This window comes from Prorops nasuta, unplaced genomic scaffold, assembly GCF_024137725.1.
Source record: "Prorops nasuta isolate Cenicafe-Biocafe unplaced genomic scaffold, Cenicafe_Pnas_1.2 PNAS00008, whole genome shotgun sequence".
Classification (NCBI taxonomy): Eukaryota; Metazoa; Arthropoda; class Insecta; order Hymenoptera; family Bethylidae; genus Prorops; species Prorops nasuta.
In genome coordinates, this window is record NW_027116805.1 from 6,282,191 (window position 1) to 6,297,550 (window position 15,360).

General features: G+C 33.4%; 2 protein-coding genes across 4 annotated transcripts; one reads left to right on the forward strand and one right to left on the reverse strand.

Annotated features, from left to right (window-relative positions):
* Window positions 1-1,019: 1,019 nt before the first annotated feature.
* LOC136775699 (uncharacterized) lies at window positions 1,020-3,237 on the reverse strand. Of its 2 annotated transcripts, none has more exons than XM_066730698.1 (3): window positions 3,097-3,237; window positions 1,797-3,035; window positions 1,020-1,721 (listed from the first exon to the last, which is right to left on the reverse strand). In XM_066730698.1, the coding sequence occupies exons 1-3, from the start codon at window positions 3,157-3,159 to the stop codon at window positions 1,020-1,022; spliced, it is 2,004 nt and encodes a 667-aa protein (XP_066586795.1). In that variant the 5' UTR covers window positions 3,160-3,237. The 2 variants fall into 2 exon arrangements, with proteins under 2 accessions (XP_066586795.1, XP_066586794.1); XM_066730697.1 differs by having other exon boundaries at window positions 1,020-1,724.
* A 1,078-nt stretch (window positions 3,238-4,315) lies between these two features.
* Window positions 4,316-7,150, forward strand: LOC136775493 (mitochondrial inner membrane protein OXA1L-like). Of its 2 annotated transcripts, XM_066730328.1 has the most exons (9): window positions 4,316-4,504; window positions 4,613-4,739; window positions 4,833-4,988; window positions 5,068-5,211; window positions 5,284-5,369; window positions 5,444-5,713; window positions 5,802-5,967; window positions 6,044-6,233; window positions 6,315-7,150. In XM_066730328.1, the coding sequence occupies exons 1-8, from the start codon at window positions 4,445-4,447 to the stop codon at window positions 6,193-6,195; spliced, it is 1,161 nt and encodes a 386-aa protein (XP_066586425.1). In that variant the 5' UTR covers window positions 4,316-4,444; the 3' UTR covers window positions 6,196-6,233; window positions 6,315-7,150. The 2 variants fall into 2 exon arrangements, with proteins under 2 accessions (XP_066586425.1, XP_066586424.1); XM_066730327.1 differs by having other exon boundaries at window positions 6,044-7,150.
* Window positions 7,151-15,360: the final 8,210 nt, after the last annotated feature.

Sequence of the window (15,360 nt, forward strand, 5' to 3'; positions counted from 1 at the left end):
TGCAAAATACGCAAGACTCGAATTGACATCACAAAAGAATTGTTATAATTCTTAATTATTTACAATAGTTCTTTTATTTCATATAAAAGCCTTTGTTCGTGCAGTCCTTTCCACCAGCCTTTGCCTTCTATTTTCGTAAAAAATTTAAGCCAGACTGAATCTTTAAAAATTGATCCCTTATACGTTCGTCAATTTCCTTTATTTTAACTACTAAACCACTCGTCGCCTTCTACTTTCCTACAAAATGCGAGGTCAATGTAATTATTTCCATATGAGAAATAAACAAGATCAGTATCACAAACAATTCCTGTTTAAGAGTAAAGCACTGAATGTTTCCTAAGGAAACAAGCGTGACTCTGTCAGATTTTGTGACAAAACTTCTTCACGCGGTATGTAAAATTCTAGAACGAATAGTATCAGTATATAATTAACTTTTAACTATCGTTTAAAATCACCTACTACTCTATTCTAATTGTGAATATTGTGGCATTAGTATTGTATTATCTTTTTTAAACGATTCGGTACTATTGTTATTATTAATTTTCTAATATTAATAATAATCAGCATGTAATAACGCTTATGTCCTAATTTTAATATTTAAAGATAATTATTTGTTAATCACACCTTAATCTAATCAATACTGATAATGGAACTAGCTAGTACTTATGTGGCACTTGCATTTATACTCGAATCTAAAATTCTATCATCTCTAATAAGTTATTAGCTAATTGCCGTGTCAAAATTATACTATTTTAATCTGGAATAAATGTATTCCTTACGATTCAAACAAGTATTCTCATGACCCTTTAATTTAAGCGAACTATAAATATATCAAAGAAATTAATTTAAATCTTTTAAAATATATATACAACTTCATATAGAATCAGCTTTAAAAAAAACGCAGTTACTTCAAAATGTGTCGATAAGAAAGTTTTGGAGAGAATGCTTGAAACAGTTATAAAATTTAGCTTAAAAGTTGAAAAACAATAATTAAAAAATTATACTAAGATGATTTTGATTTAAACTTCTCGATTGAGATAAGCCCTTCTGTATCTTGGTTTAACAGTAGCGTAGTGAGGTTCTTCATTAAAGTTGTCGTCATCAACATCATCAGGGGGAAGAGCATAAAAATCTGGCATGGAGCTTACGGTAAACGTAGCGGTTCTCCTTCTCAAGGACCAAGAGTCTTCGAAGTTACTGGATTTTGGCCTGCTGGGAATTCCCGGTTTTGGAACGTCGTAGATTGGCTCGTGGAATTTATTATCAAACGAGCCGCAAATCTTGGGTAATCCAGGCTCGGACTTAGATAGAAATTTCCGTGGTACGTCGTACATGCTTTCAAAGGAGTAATCTCCTGCAGATATCTTGGACGAAGTAATCGAGAGATCATTGCAGCTCCGATGAAACTCAACCTCGTACATCTTGTTCCTGATTCTGACGACGGTATCACCATCGTCGGTCTTCTTCTTACCTTTGATCGAGGATAATTTTGGCAATTTTGAAAGTTTTGGCTGTTTCGGTATAGTGGTTATGATAGGAGGATTCGACGCAGCTTTTGTTCCCTGCCTCGGGGGATTTGCAGAAGCTACTGGCTTGCGGTCCAATGACATTGTTATAACGTGCAGTGGCGTAGGGTAGCAGGGACCAAGATCGACCTTCAAACTTTCCCGTGGCACCTCGGTCAGTAATAGCTTCTTCTTGTCTTTCTGTTGACGATGCTGCTGCTATCGATGGAGAAAAGTATTATTCCTACTACGGTCAAATACAAAAATAGCAAAAAAAAAGAAAAAACTTACCTGTACAGTCGGGAATTTGTCGTGATTTGGCGAAAAGCTGGTGAGATAGGTAGCTCTCCTTGCAGGTACAACGTAACTGGTTTCCTGTTGCAGCAAGGCGTCACTGATGGAGATTAAAGAAGTCAAGGACGAAGAGGACGATGATTTCTCGTCGTATCCGGAATCTTGGAGTTCCCGTGTTTCCTCTTTTGACATATGTTTTATCGAAGATTCGGTCTTACTTGTTTTTCTCCCAGTCAGGGAGGACAGCAGTTTCTTAAGAGACCTCTTCCTGGGTAGTTTCTTACCGGTGATGGGAATCCAGTCCACAGCCGTTTCCTCGATCTCGATAGGGTTCTTCAGGAACGCCCCAACGATCTTTGGCGACTGCTTCTCGATGTTGATCGGCATGGTGGAATATTCCTCTAGGTCCTCGTTGTCGAGGAGCTTTAGAGTTTCATCGAGCTCGTCGTCGTCGTCGTCGTCGTCGCCGTTGTCATCGTCATCGTCATCGTCATCGTCATTGTTGTCGTCGTAAGAAGTCACACTAAGGTCAATGCTGACGATGCTTTTCGTTTCATCCGTGGTAGATTTGAATGGACTAGAGAATCTGTCCGACCTTCTGCGTAACTTAGATTCCGGCCCAGGGTCATTCGGCGTCGAATAAATGACACTTTTGTTATTGTCATTTTCATCTTTCATTCTCTCCTTCTTGAGTTTGGGAGTGAAAATGTGATCCTTCCGCGAGAACGAAATTTTGCGTGGCAGGTTCTTCGTCTTTAGTTTACTTAGCTTCCGCTCGAAAGGGCTGCTGCTGCCAAGAAGACTCGACAATCCTCCGCTAGATGGACTTTTAGGCTTCTCGTGCGTTGCTTGGTTGGCTGCGTCAGCTGCTGCCGCTGCAACTGCAGCTTCCTCTTCGGCTCTCAATTCATCGTAAGCTTTGTACTTCACCTCGTAAGCCGCAACAATCTTTTTCACAAAACTACCCGGCACATTGTCTCCATCCACTTGGTTAACCTTCCTCGGCGACATGAAACCTGTCTCGAACTCTCGAATCAGCGTCTCAAGGTCAGGCATCTCGACGGTCTTCAGGATTTTCTTGTTGATCTCAGGTGCTTTCAACGTCGGTCTATCGTACTTTTTTGGGGAAACCCCCAATCTTCTTATCCAAGCAGGCCTTATCGTAGCTGGCGGACTCACTTGCTGCTTCTTTTCCGATTTATTCGTTTTAATACTGTCACCGTCACTGTCACTCGTCTTCAAAAAACAATTATAATTTTAGTCATTTGAATCACTCGATATTTTATTTATAACTTACCTCTTCATCGCTCTTCTTTAACATCTTTTGCAAGAAAACGTTCATCCTCGTAGAATAGCTCATTTTGCGGCTCTATCGTTGACTCGATTTTCTCCCGATACGACCAATGAAGTTTCTCCGTGGTGCAGTGATGGCGGGATAGGCAGAACTGGCGGGGCGTACTTTTGTTTATAAACAACGGTGCGAGTGCCTGGAGTCTGGAGCAGTGGAACAGGGAGCTGCTACTCCTACTTGTTGAAATTTGAACCGAAGCAAAAAATCACAACACGCTGCTTCTAATATAACCACTGCTTCTCTGATTCTTGAAAATTATTCAAGAGATAATTTCACACTGTCTGTTCCCCTGTTCGTGTCGAGCATAACTGGGCTATTGGAGTAATGGACACTCTTTCTTAAACACGATGGATGCTTACTGTAGTTTTTGCAATTTACCTGCATGGTAATCCCAATTACCTATTCCTCTAGGAAACCTTCCCCTTAATTCGCTTATTGTCACAATACCCCTGCAAATGATTCCAATTCTCGAGGATTCATCCAGGTAATAACAGTAAAAGTAGCGGCATCCCTTAACCAGAGAATTCACAGAATTTTCACCTTTGGCAATTTCAACCGGTTATAGGACAATGAAACCATACTTGCTGGCAACCTTTAATAGTACGGATTAACTTAAAAGGTAGAGAGCTATATTTAAGTTTCCGTATGTCGACTGCAGTGGTTTATGGTGTATAACAATGCAAGTCTTTTTGGAATAAGCGAGAATTTAAAGCGAAATATCTCGTACACTTTAAACTATTATAAACAATTTCATTCTAAACCATTTACAAGCATAACTATGAAATTACGAAATAAAAATACAAAGAAATATCTAAGAAATTTTTAATTCTTTATTTTTTTAAAATCGTGTTAGAATAATTAAATTAAAAAAAAATTGTTGGTCCAGTGGACTTACCCTACCTCTATTTGTCATCATGTTTCTCTTACCATTTTCTTCCTCTCTCACCATCCTCTTTTGAATCAATCAAATCAGGAAGATTGTAATCCTTTTAATAGTAGACCAGGGGGTAAGTGGGAACCGGGAAATTTTCGTTTCGTTTGATATCGTCTCCCTTCGCCGCTCCCCCCTTTGCTCCAACAATCCACCTTATTGCCTTACCTATCCCAACCTTACACGGCTTACGTACGACTACACTGGCTGGATTTCACCAACACTGACCAACACAAGCTTTCTAAACTCTAACCTAACCCCTCCAACCTCTCCACTCCTCATGTAACTTCACTGACAATGCTTGAGAATATATAATTCATGTAAATTGATTTTTTTTATTGTCATAAGATATAAATTAGCAAAATGTTTTCACGAATTCCAGCAAATGTTTATCACAGAATCTTACCTAAATTGAGCGTTCAGGTATTGCATTAAACTATGTTGATAAAAAGTATATGTTAGGTTATATTTTCAGTTGATCTAAAGCTCTGTTATATTGTTTTAAAATTTTCCATTGTTATAATAATTTAGAACGCTGCAACATCTAGGTATATACATTTATATTCAAAAACTTCCTGGAAAACAAAAACTGGAAGTAATTATGGTACTATAGCTACATCATTTGTTCGTTATAATAGTACAATACCAGAAATCCCAGGTTAGCAGCTGTAATTATTTTTATTACTATTTTTGGAGGCAGTGCGATTTATTAAAAATAAAAATAATAAAAGTTTCATCTTATGTATATTAGAGACTCCGTTGTCTCATATTCAATATCATACAAATGGAGAGGCTACATTTGAAAGCCTTGGCCTTGGTGGCAACAGCCCAATTGGTATTATACAAAATCTTTTTGAATGGCTACACATTGGATGGGATTTGCCATGGTGGTCATGTATGTTAATAGGTAATGTCTCAGCGGGTTTTAAAATGATTGTTTAAATTTTGTTAATTTTAAACATGTTACTAATAATATTTTATTTAAGCGACTACTTGTATCAGGATATGTATTTTTCCAATAACAATAAAGATGCAAAGGCATGCGGCAAATATGCAAGTCCATATGCCACAGCTAATGCACCTTCAAAACAATTTGAAAGCAGCAAAACTGTCTTCAAATCCCGCAGATGGTTTTGTACAATTATTTATTTTAAGCTACATATTTGACATTTACAGCTATTTAATATATTTATTTATTTTAGGTATTAAAGCTGCAAACGAATTAAGTAAATTTATGATGCAGACAAATTTTTCAATGTCTAGTATATTTCTTCCTATATTCGTCCAAGTAAGTCTTTAATTTTTAAATAAAATCAATGGTATCAAAATGCTCTATAAATATAAAATTAATATTGATTATAGTTGCCATTGTTTATATCATTTTATTGGGGAATAAAGGGAATGGTAGATGTCCCTGTTGAGAGCCTTAAAGAAGGTGGATTGTGGTGGTTTACGGACTTTACACAGAGTGATCCATTGTACATCTTACCTTTAACTACTTGCAGTTTAATTTTGCTTATTATAGAACTTGGAGTGGATAGTGCTGGAGCACCAATTGCAAGCAAATTTCAAAAGATTCTACTCCGAATCATACCAATAGTTTCTTTCACTTTTCTTTATAGTATGCCTTCTGTAAGCAGCAAACATACATTTTTTCAAAATGTTTATCAACACATTTATTTGATTTCTTTAAGCAAACTTAAATTTATTCTGCTTTCAGGCTATATGCTTTTACTGGACTTACTCGAACATAATCTCTTTGGCACAACATGGGCTCCTCAAGATTCCCCGTATAAGAACTTTCTTCAATCTTCCATTAAAAGCACCACTTAAGGTTCAAAAAACTGAAGATGTTAAACAGGGCTTTGTAAAAGGCTTCAAAGAATGTTAGTATATAGATTGATGTTAACTCATTTTGTATTCTAGTCAATGTCACTTTTTGCATTTTTTGGTTATTTTCAGCTTGGGAAAATATTAAAATAAGTACAAAAGTAAATGAGATACAAAACTTGAATCGATCCAGAGTTATGAATGCTGGTAGAGGTCCAATGCCAAGAACAAGAAGAAATTATCCTACTAAAGAAGAAATAGAGAATGCTAAAAAGCGATTGTAAAATGAATGAGAATTTGATAAAATTACATTAGATACATAGTAAACAAATTCTTAATCTATATTAACAAGTTAAAATTATCTTATTGGTATTTTCAAACAACTCCAAACCCGTAATTTCAGAGAATCGTTAATGGCAAACAATGGGAAGATTGTTTGAAGTCGTCTAAGAAAACTGGTCGCCAGTATCATTTGATAGAGTCAGTAACACGTTATCGGGCTTTCCCAAGTTTGATTTTAAAAGTCGTGGAATAAGACAACCGCTTGGGAGCTAACTGTCTTCAATGCAAAACCAAAACAAAATTCAAAACTATTTTAGTTAAAGTCGACGTTTATCATAAGGTCCAGCTGCAAAATAAGTTATAAATTGTCCCAAACAGTTGTTTAAACCATTGGTCGTTCAATTAATAAAAAAAAAAAAAAGTTCTTAGAGCACTTATATTTCATAAGTCAAATTAAGGCCTTTGCAGTACGATAATTTAATTCAATGCAGCAAGATGCAGAATATAGTGACAATAGAAATATTGATTATTATTTATGAATGGCATCTTTATTTAATTCAATAAAATTTTATTTTATTTTTTTTTTATAGTAAAGTAATTTACGCGTAAAAATAATATGTTGTTTCTTTATTAAAGCAAGTAAATTGAGAGAAAGACTATTGGACGGGACACCTGCGATGATAATTTTTATTGATGTTTCAAGATGTGTATTGTAATTAGTGGTGAATAAACGATAAACTAGAGAATGAAAAATACAAGAAATGAAAATAATACCGGATTTACACCGATTTAAGTATTAATTAATCAAATTTAAAATAAAGATTTTAAACAATTGTAATTTTAATTGGCAAAATAGTAGATAATTTTCACTTTAATTTTATCATCCTAATGTTATATTTATTTGGATACGAGTTGTAAAACTCCAAAGAGAAAAGGCTTTGCAACAAAGAGCAACTTGAACTGTATAAATATGTATATCTTATTTTCATCAAGCACTCGATACTTGGCTGAAGAATAAATTAATTTGAAGCGCTTATATCAAACGGAAATTTGGAACTAGTTGAAAAAGTTTCTGTACCTTGTCGAGAGCACAAAGGGCGGAACTGTTGTACGATCTTATTAAAAAAACTTTGCCTTTAACGCTGGAAGTCTGAAAGGCTGAAGGCCCATTTAGCAGGTACATCTTGCATCAAATAGTGTGTTGACAAACGATAAAAATTTGTACAATTGAGTATTTTATAGAAGGAATTTCTAGCTAGGCAGCATTTCTCATCTTTGCAAAGAGATCAGATTCGAAGAAAAAGTGGATAAGGGGTTCTCGACGGACGAATACTGGCGAGTAACTTTTTGAATTGGGTAAGCCACCGGGAGTTGAAAAGCGTTTCTTTTCATTCCTATAAGGGCTATACTAGCTCAGAAACATCAAGTTTCTCCCTTAAGGATTTACTTTTCCCACTCCTCTTTCAAACATAATTTTTTTCCTCTCTGCTACCCTCTCTCTCTCTCTCTTTCTCTCATTCGTCTCATAGTCACTCATCTTTTCTCCCACTCCCATCCTCACTCATACATCTTATCGTCCTGGATATTTCATACCAAGTTCTGGATCAGAAAACTTTCAAAAAATATTGTCCATACATGAAAGTGTATCAGTGTCAAATAATTAACTTAATTTATTTGAATGATTTTGAAGTAAATTACATAAATTTAATGAGATGGCAGTCAAAATCACACCAGTCTATATGATTCATTAAATAAAACCGATCTTGTAGTTACGGCGGCCAAATTTACTGTATAAGGGAGTAGTGTCTCTTGATGTAATTTTTAAATTATAATAGCAAAAATTTATTATAAACTTTGGACAGAGTACCTTTGCTAGTACTTATATATGTACATTAGGGTGGTCGTTAAAAAAAAAAAATTTGGCGGATCCCCAAAAACCACTAGTATTTGATGAGATACTACAGTGGTTGAAACCTGTGGCTTGACAAATAATGGAAACACGTACCTCATTGCGATCAAATATAATTTTCGAAGAATTTTACAGTTTATCGCAGATAACTCATTAAATATTCGATTCTATGAAAAGATGTATATAACCTTTTCTCTGAAGAATTAAATTCTACATAATAAAGGTTCTATACATTTTTCTTCTAGAATGCATACTAATCGAGATATTCCTGAAAAATCGATCCCCATTTTCGTTTATACACATTATATTGATATGTTTATATGAATAATTATTTTTAGTTTACCGTACAATTAACATATTTTATTAAATTAAGAGAAATAAAATGTGTAGCTAGAGCGAAATAAGAATAACTATTCATATGAGCATATGTCAATATAATGTGTATAAACGAAAAAGAGGATCGATTTTTCAGGAATATCTCGATTAGTATGCATTCTAGAAGAAAAATGTATAGAACCTTTATTATGTAGAATTTAATTCTTCAGAGAAAAGGTTATATGCATCTTTTCATAGAATCGAATATTTAATGAGTTATCTGCGAAAAACTGTAAAATTCTTCGAAAATTGTATTTGATCGCAATGAGGCATGTGTTTCCATCATTTGTCAGGCTACAGGTTTTAACCACTGTAGTTTCTCATCAAATACTAATGTTTTTTAAGGATCCGCCAAAAATTTTTTTTTTAATGACCACCCTAATGTACATATATTAATTATAATATATTATATAAAGAATCGCGATATCTCGACCATGAAATCTCTCTGTTAGCCTCTTGTAACGCTGATCAGTTATCACCGACGAAGAAAAATTAGCAGTCGAATCCAGCCTAAAGAAAGATTTCTTGAAAAGTTGCGAAGACCAAGGACTGCAAACCCCTCTGTAAATTTATCCACTCGAATCAGCCTCTTATCACTAATCTACCAACCGATAAGACGAATAAGAAGCCAAACCACAAATCGGATCCATCCTGTGAAAATGTCTTAAAAAGTTTTAAATCGAAGAAAAGTAAATCAACCTGGAAATAATGATAGATAATATACATATATAGTCCTGAGGTATCTGCTCTCGAGCCTGATCTAATCGAGGTTGACCATCGGACGAAAGAGACGTTGAAAATGCTACAATTCAACAAAATTCATGCTTTGCACAGATTACTCATTCCGCAGCTGCCAATATCAAAAGCCCTTTATCAAAAACTTAAAAATATAAAATATAAATAATATCTTTTTCTTATAAAATTCTAAACTTATCTTGCTTAAATTAAATTACCTGTAATATATTATTTCTGCAACCTCGAATATTGAAAATTTTCTTTAAAACAATTGTAATAATGTTGATCAAGTTAATTGCTAAACAAAGGAAGATGGGGGAATTATGCTTAATTACTTTAGTTTTCACTTGTTCAAGATTCAATAATATTAGCTGATGTTGCAAGGATGTCAGAGACAGCAATATAGTTAGATAAGCCAGAGTTAACTAGATTGATAGTCCAATCTTTTGAAGCAGAAAGGAAATAAACGTCAATTACTATTATTCTAAAATTATGTAATTAAGGTTGAAGCTATTAATTAACTTCTTCCTCTGAAATCTTCAAGGAATTCATATTTGTATCTTAAATTATTTTATTTCAATGACTCGAAGGTATAGTATTGAAATTTTAACAGGGCACAGGTATAATAAAATATAGAAATGTATTATATTTTAGAGGGAGCTGTGTCTTCATGGGATTTGTGCAGTTTGCCACAGTGTTCGAAGAAATTCATACCTGGGATTTGCAGAAAGGTCTTGGCAGTCCAAGTTGGCTCGCTATATGGAACCATAACCACGAGCCATTTCTATGAATAAAGGACCCCTAATTACAGTTCTCACCTTTCGTTAATCCGTCGCGAGGATTCCAATCGTATCGATTTTCAGTATATATAATTGAGTTGGACGATATAATAAGATTTCCTGCAATTTTGATCATATTTATTAGACATATATCGTTATAAGAAGGATAATTAAATCCAACGAAGATGCAAAGTGGGTAAAAGCTGGGAAACTTCTTAAGCTTTTATCATGCTCGTAATTTTCGTGGTTATTGCGATATAACGAGTGATAAATTGACGTAAGAAAGATATATATATATATGTAGAGAGAGAAAGTGTATAAATCTATAGCAAGATAGCAATCTTGATTTTTTTCTTATACAGTCCAGATAAACCTTTGAATGGTATATAAATTTGCACGTTTCAAAGTTATAATTAATCACTGTCAGACAGTTCTCTCATTAATTGTTCGTCCAATCTTCCAATTCTAAAAAGTTATTCTCTTTCAAATTGTAATTACCACACATGTCTTATTCGTGTCTAAAACGTATCTAAAACATTTCAAAACCTATTCAATTAATGGGCTAGGGATAGCCAAAATATTTAAGTGGTACCTTTAAAGAAATATTTACGAAAGTTTAATTTTAATTTGATCAAAAATGACCAAATTTAGTGTAAGTCAATAGTAAATATTCTGAATTTATATTTAATTGATACTGGCAACTTTAAACGTGTTTTTCTCGAAATAGCATTATTCATGTTCGTGATCAAGATTTTCTAAAAACGGACTAATGTATATAGTATTCGAAAAATGGATCGTAAAGATCGAGTGCAGGATAAACATATCGTTGTCGCAGCTCGAATTCGCCTCATTTATTCCCGGCACAACAGACTACAGCGTGGAATACAGAAACCTGAATTGAGATACCTATCGAATATCAAGCAGAAACAGAAATATCGGCGTCTATTTTTCATCATGGATATGATTGTTAAATCGATTAATATTTCCTTGTATTCTACCTATTTGAGTGGTCAAATTACCAAACTATTTTCAATTTAAATGAAATAAAGAAAAAAAAATTTTTTTTGGGTAATCCGAAACTTTTATCTTTGATTTATATATGGACAAAGGACATTTTTGTTAAACTCGATATATTTTGTTGAAAAAACTCCAATTATTAAATTTTTATACAGTGAGATCCATCATTAAACTCTAAAAGCATTTACATCGCCTCTCGAGGGAAGATGCAGCTTGTTTCTCATTGAATTTCCCACCTAGTATCGTGTAATCGATGAACATTTCCTTCAACAGATAAATATATATATATAGCATGTATACCTACTTTAATTTGCTCCAGGGTGTGAACGTAAAAATCCAATACTATATCCACAACTATTATACAAAAGTAGGTATCAATTTTCCCCTAGAAATTTTTTACGTCTAAAAGAAAAAAAAAGCTACTAAAAATACGTGTAAAAAAATTGTTATTTCTCACACTGAACAAGATAAATGAATTTTTCTTTGTGACGAATAGAAGTATACACCTTGTATAAACTAAATTAATTATTTTCTATCACATAAGAAAGAAATAAGTAGCAAAAATCATATAATATAATTTAGTTAATACGAAACTGAAATTTTTATTATTATTCTGCATTGATTTATTTTATCTGGAAAAATTCATCGGAGTATATTTAACTCTTTCTCGTTCTCGCGTTAAATTGAATGTAATAGTGCAGTCGAGAAGGAATAGAGGTTAATCGAAAGGTTTATGATGGTTTATATCGAGAACGTTTAGAGACCGTCGTCTCCGGGGAAGATGCGGCTTGTTTCCCATTGAATCTCCCATAATCTATATAAATATATATAGATATAGAATAGCCTTCAAGATTTACGGGGGATTTACCGTTTTACGGAATTTATTTGATCCAATCAAGCAACACTACCGTCATTCAGCCTCTCTCTATCCTCTCGGTCTCTAATAAAAAGATCCATATTATTCGCTTTATATACTCTTATTGGTTCTCGCCGCGCAGGTCAATGACCTTTACTTAATTTAGAGATTACACACTTTCCTACTTTATAAATTAATGAACGCTGTTATTTTTATCGGTAAAATTCGTTTATCGTGCTGAACACAGCAGCTTGCATAAGAATGAGAGTTGTATGTATATATAGGGTGAGTCGAGAAGAATTTGCCAAACTCTCTTATATAGGAATCTATCGGATACGTGTTACAAAATTTTAAGAATCTCTGTCCACCTCAAATAATTTCGTTATTTATAAAATTTTAAACAATTTTTTACTCAATACAGTTTTTAAATCTCTATGCCTCTATCCATTTGAACGTTATTGTTCGTACGACGATACGTTTCCCTTTTTATCGTGTAACTTTCTTATATATAATAATATTGTTTCATATTTTTAAAAATGACGAAAACACTACGAGTGGATAAAACGATTGGCCACCCTGTATATGGTAGCTCGCATAAAGAGACTTGAAAGTATCTGACCCGATATCATCACAGAGAGGACTCGCTCCTTATCCTGATAAGCCAAAACTTCATCAGCTCTTGCGCCACTTCACTTTTTCCTCAGACTCGTGCAGAAATTTCCTTTAAAAAGCTACACTATTTTATACTTGTATTTCATTATTTTATGTGAAACGAGAAATTCTTTTTTGGAAAAATGGGATTTTTAAATTATATAGCCAACTAGCAAGAGAGATATATGGAGATTAAGGCGAATATACATGTTAATGGAATACTTAAAAATTATATTACTATAATATATTACACATATTTGGCTCTTCTTTAAATGGATAAAGCTCATTAAAAAGTGGCTTTCTCGAGCAAAGGATACTCGATATCTCGCTCGTGTGAAAAATGACATTACGGTTCGTATATTTATATGTACATACAGGGTCTTTCGTTTAAATCGATGCACGTAACTTATAATGCTTTAAAACTGTAAAAAAAGACATAAATCTTTCGAGCAAGAATAGTTTATACTCGAGATAAACGTAAGATAGAGACATCGGTGTGACCTTGAAATTACATTTCAGGGTCGTTATAAATTCTTTAAAAGCAAGTCTCTATTTTTTATCGCATATGCTCGTCGTAGCTTATCTTAAGAGTTTTCCTAAACATTCGATGAATTTATCATTTCGTGCTAAAACGCTGCAGAGCATAGATGTAAGAAGATTCGTGTTCTCGTAAGCATTATAGGGTTATCAAAATTTTACGTGGAGATTTTCTCAGTAGAATGAATATTAAAGCGTTTCGAAAATATCTTTCTCATAAGTTTAATGTCCTTTAAAGTTACGAAGATACTTGTCTCTTAATAGAAACTGTGCTCTCTGAGGCCTTTAAACTGGCGAACTCTGTAGTCTCTGTATATATTGATTAAAATGCTCCAAAGCATAGATGTAAGAAGACTCTATTTTCATAAGCATTATAGGGCTATCAAAATTTTATTTGGGGCTTTTCTCAATGAAATGAATAGTAAAACGTTCCGAAAATGTCTTTTTCATAACTTTAATCTCCTTTAAAGTTGGGAAGATACTTGTCTTTTATAATAGAAACTGTACTCTCAGGCCTTTTAGCTGGCTCGAACCCAGTAATCCCTATATATATATATATATATATGTATATATATAACAGTTCGTATATGAATTTGACTACAGTAACGTTCGCCACTGCTATGCAGATATACACATGCACATGTAGTCTCTCTCACCTACTTAATATTTAATATCGAATTATCTATAGCGAAGAATCAAATGAAATAATTATAAATTAATCAAACACTTTCTAATGAATTATTTTAGCATCATCATTATGAGAAACCGAGGGACCAGTTTTTGTCACATCTGACATATTTTCTCAAACTTTTTTCTAGAAAATTTTTGTTTTGGAAACTTGTCGAAGGCTCTTCTCGATACGCGCTTAAATTATCTTCAGCGTTTGACACGAAGTAGAGGAGTCGATTAATCATCGCTTGTCACTCGTTTCCTGATCCTGCATCCACTTAACAAACTAAAATTGCATGATCCTATATATATACATATACATATCTCCTTTCCATTTTTAGCGCTTTTTTCAGCATAGCAATAACCGAATATGCTGACTCGACACCTCGTTTCCACCTTTTAAATTTTTTATCGGTGTAAATGTACTTTAATTCATAAGTTTTTTTTCGTTTTATGTGTTTCAACGAGAATTTACTCAGTCTTATCTTGTCTTGGAAATTTGTCACTTTCTGTCGGGATAAAAGTCAATGGCAAAGGCCAGAATCCAAAGCTATATAGTTTATGGATGAAGGGAGAAGAATCACCAATCTAATTTAAAACGAACAGTGCTGTAAAAAATATGACTTATCTTTCGATATTCCTCATCCCTTATTTAATTATACATATATATTTATAGCTCAATAGAGCTTGAAATTTCAATTTAATTAAAATTTTAGTGTTTTGCATGCAGTTGTAACTGCAAGGAGATCTTGCCAGTCTTTTTTTTCTCAGCATTTTTGTTGTCTTCTGTCAGGACGAAAGTCATTGGTAATAGCATTTACAGTAGTAGACTAGTCTAACATTTCAGTTTAATTAAAATCTTAGTGTTCCTGCATGCAGTTGCAATTACATCAAGAATTTGTCAGTATTCCTTCGACTTGAGAATTTTTTCTTTCCTGTCAGGATGACAGTCAGTGGCACGACTACCTTTTATCCTTTATTATTCATTATTACTTTTTTAATTTGATGTGTACAACTTATTGGAGCTTACGATTTCAGTTTAATTAAAATTGTAGTGTTCTGTGTGCAACCCAAATGAGATCTTGTCTGTCCTGTCTCAGTTTGTCTTAAGAATTTTTCCTTCTTTGTCAGAACGAGAGTGAATGGCAGAAATATTTTGGTTCTTAAATATTCCTCAGCTATTATTTAATTTTATACATGCAGCTTTAATGCTTGAAAATTTAGTTAAATAAAAAATGTACTGTTTCACATTTAGCTGCAATTACATCAAAATCTCTTCAGTTTTATTTGTCTTAAGAATTTTTCGTTTTCTAACAAGACGAAAGTTAATCACTAAACTATTTACAGTTGTAGAACTTAAAATTTCAGTTTAATTAAAATTGTAGTGTTTTGTATAAAACTGCAACTTTGTCAAGATCTTTTCAGTTTTTGCCTTTCTATCAGGACGAGAGTCAGTGATAAAACTGTTATTTGTCCTTAAATATTCGTAATTCTTTTTTAAATTTTAGATTTACAACTTTAAAGCTTAAGAATTTAGTCTAAATAAAAGTTCACTGTTCCACATACAACTACAACTGTATCAGTGCCTTAAAAATCTTATTTGTCTTAAGAATTGTTTGTTTCCTACTAGAACACAAGT

What these genes read in the sequence shown, in the direction of transcription:
- LOC136775699 (XM_066730697.1), bottom strand. Translation starts at nt 3,159, where the DNA reads ATGAGCTATTCTACGAGGATGAACGTTTTCTTGCAAAAGATGTTAAAG. An exon ending in TAAAGAAGAGCGATGAAGAG is followed by an intron (nt 3,036 to 3,096) that starts GTAAGTTATAAA and finishes TGTTTTTTGAAG; the next exon opens with ACGAGTGACAGTGACGGTGA. An exon ending in ACAAATTCCCGACTGTACAG is followed by an intron (nt 1,725 to 1,796) that starts GTAAGTTTTTTC and finishes CTCCATCGATAG; the next exon opens with CAGCAGCATCGTCAACAGAA.
- LOC136775493 (XM_066730327.1), top strand. Translation starts at nt 4,445, where the DNA reads ATGTTTTCACGAATTCCAGCAAATGTTTATCACAGAATCTTACCTAAA. An exon ending in TACCTAAATTGAGCGTTCAG is followed by an intron (nt 4,505 to 4,612) that starts GTATTGCATTAA and finishes ATAATAATTTAG; the next exon opens with AACGCTGCAACATCTAGGTA. An exon ending in GTGGTCATGTATGTTAATAG is followed by an intron (nt 4,989 to 5,067) that starts GTAATGTCTCAG and finishes ATTTTATTTAAG; the next exon opens with CGACTACTTGTATCAGGATA.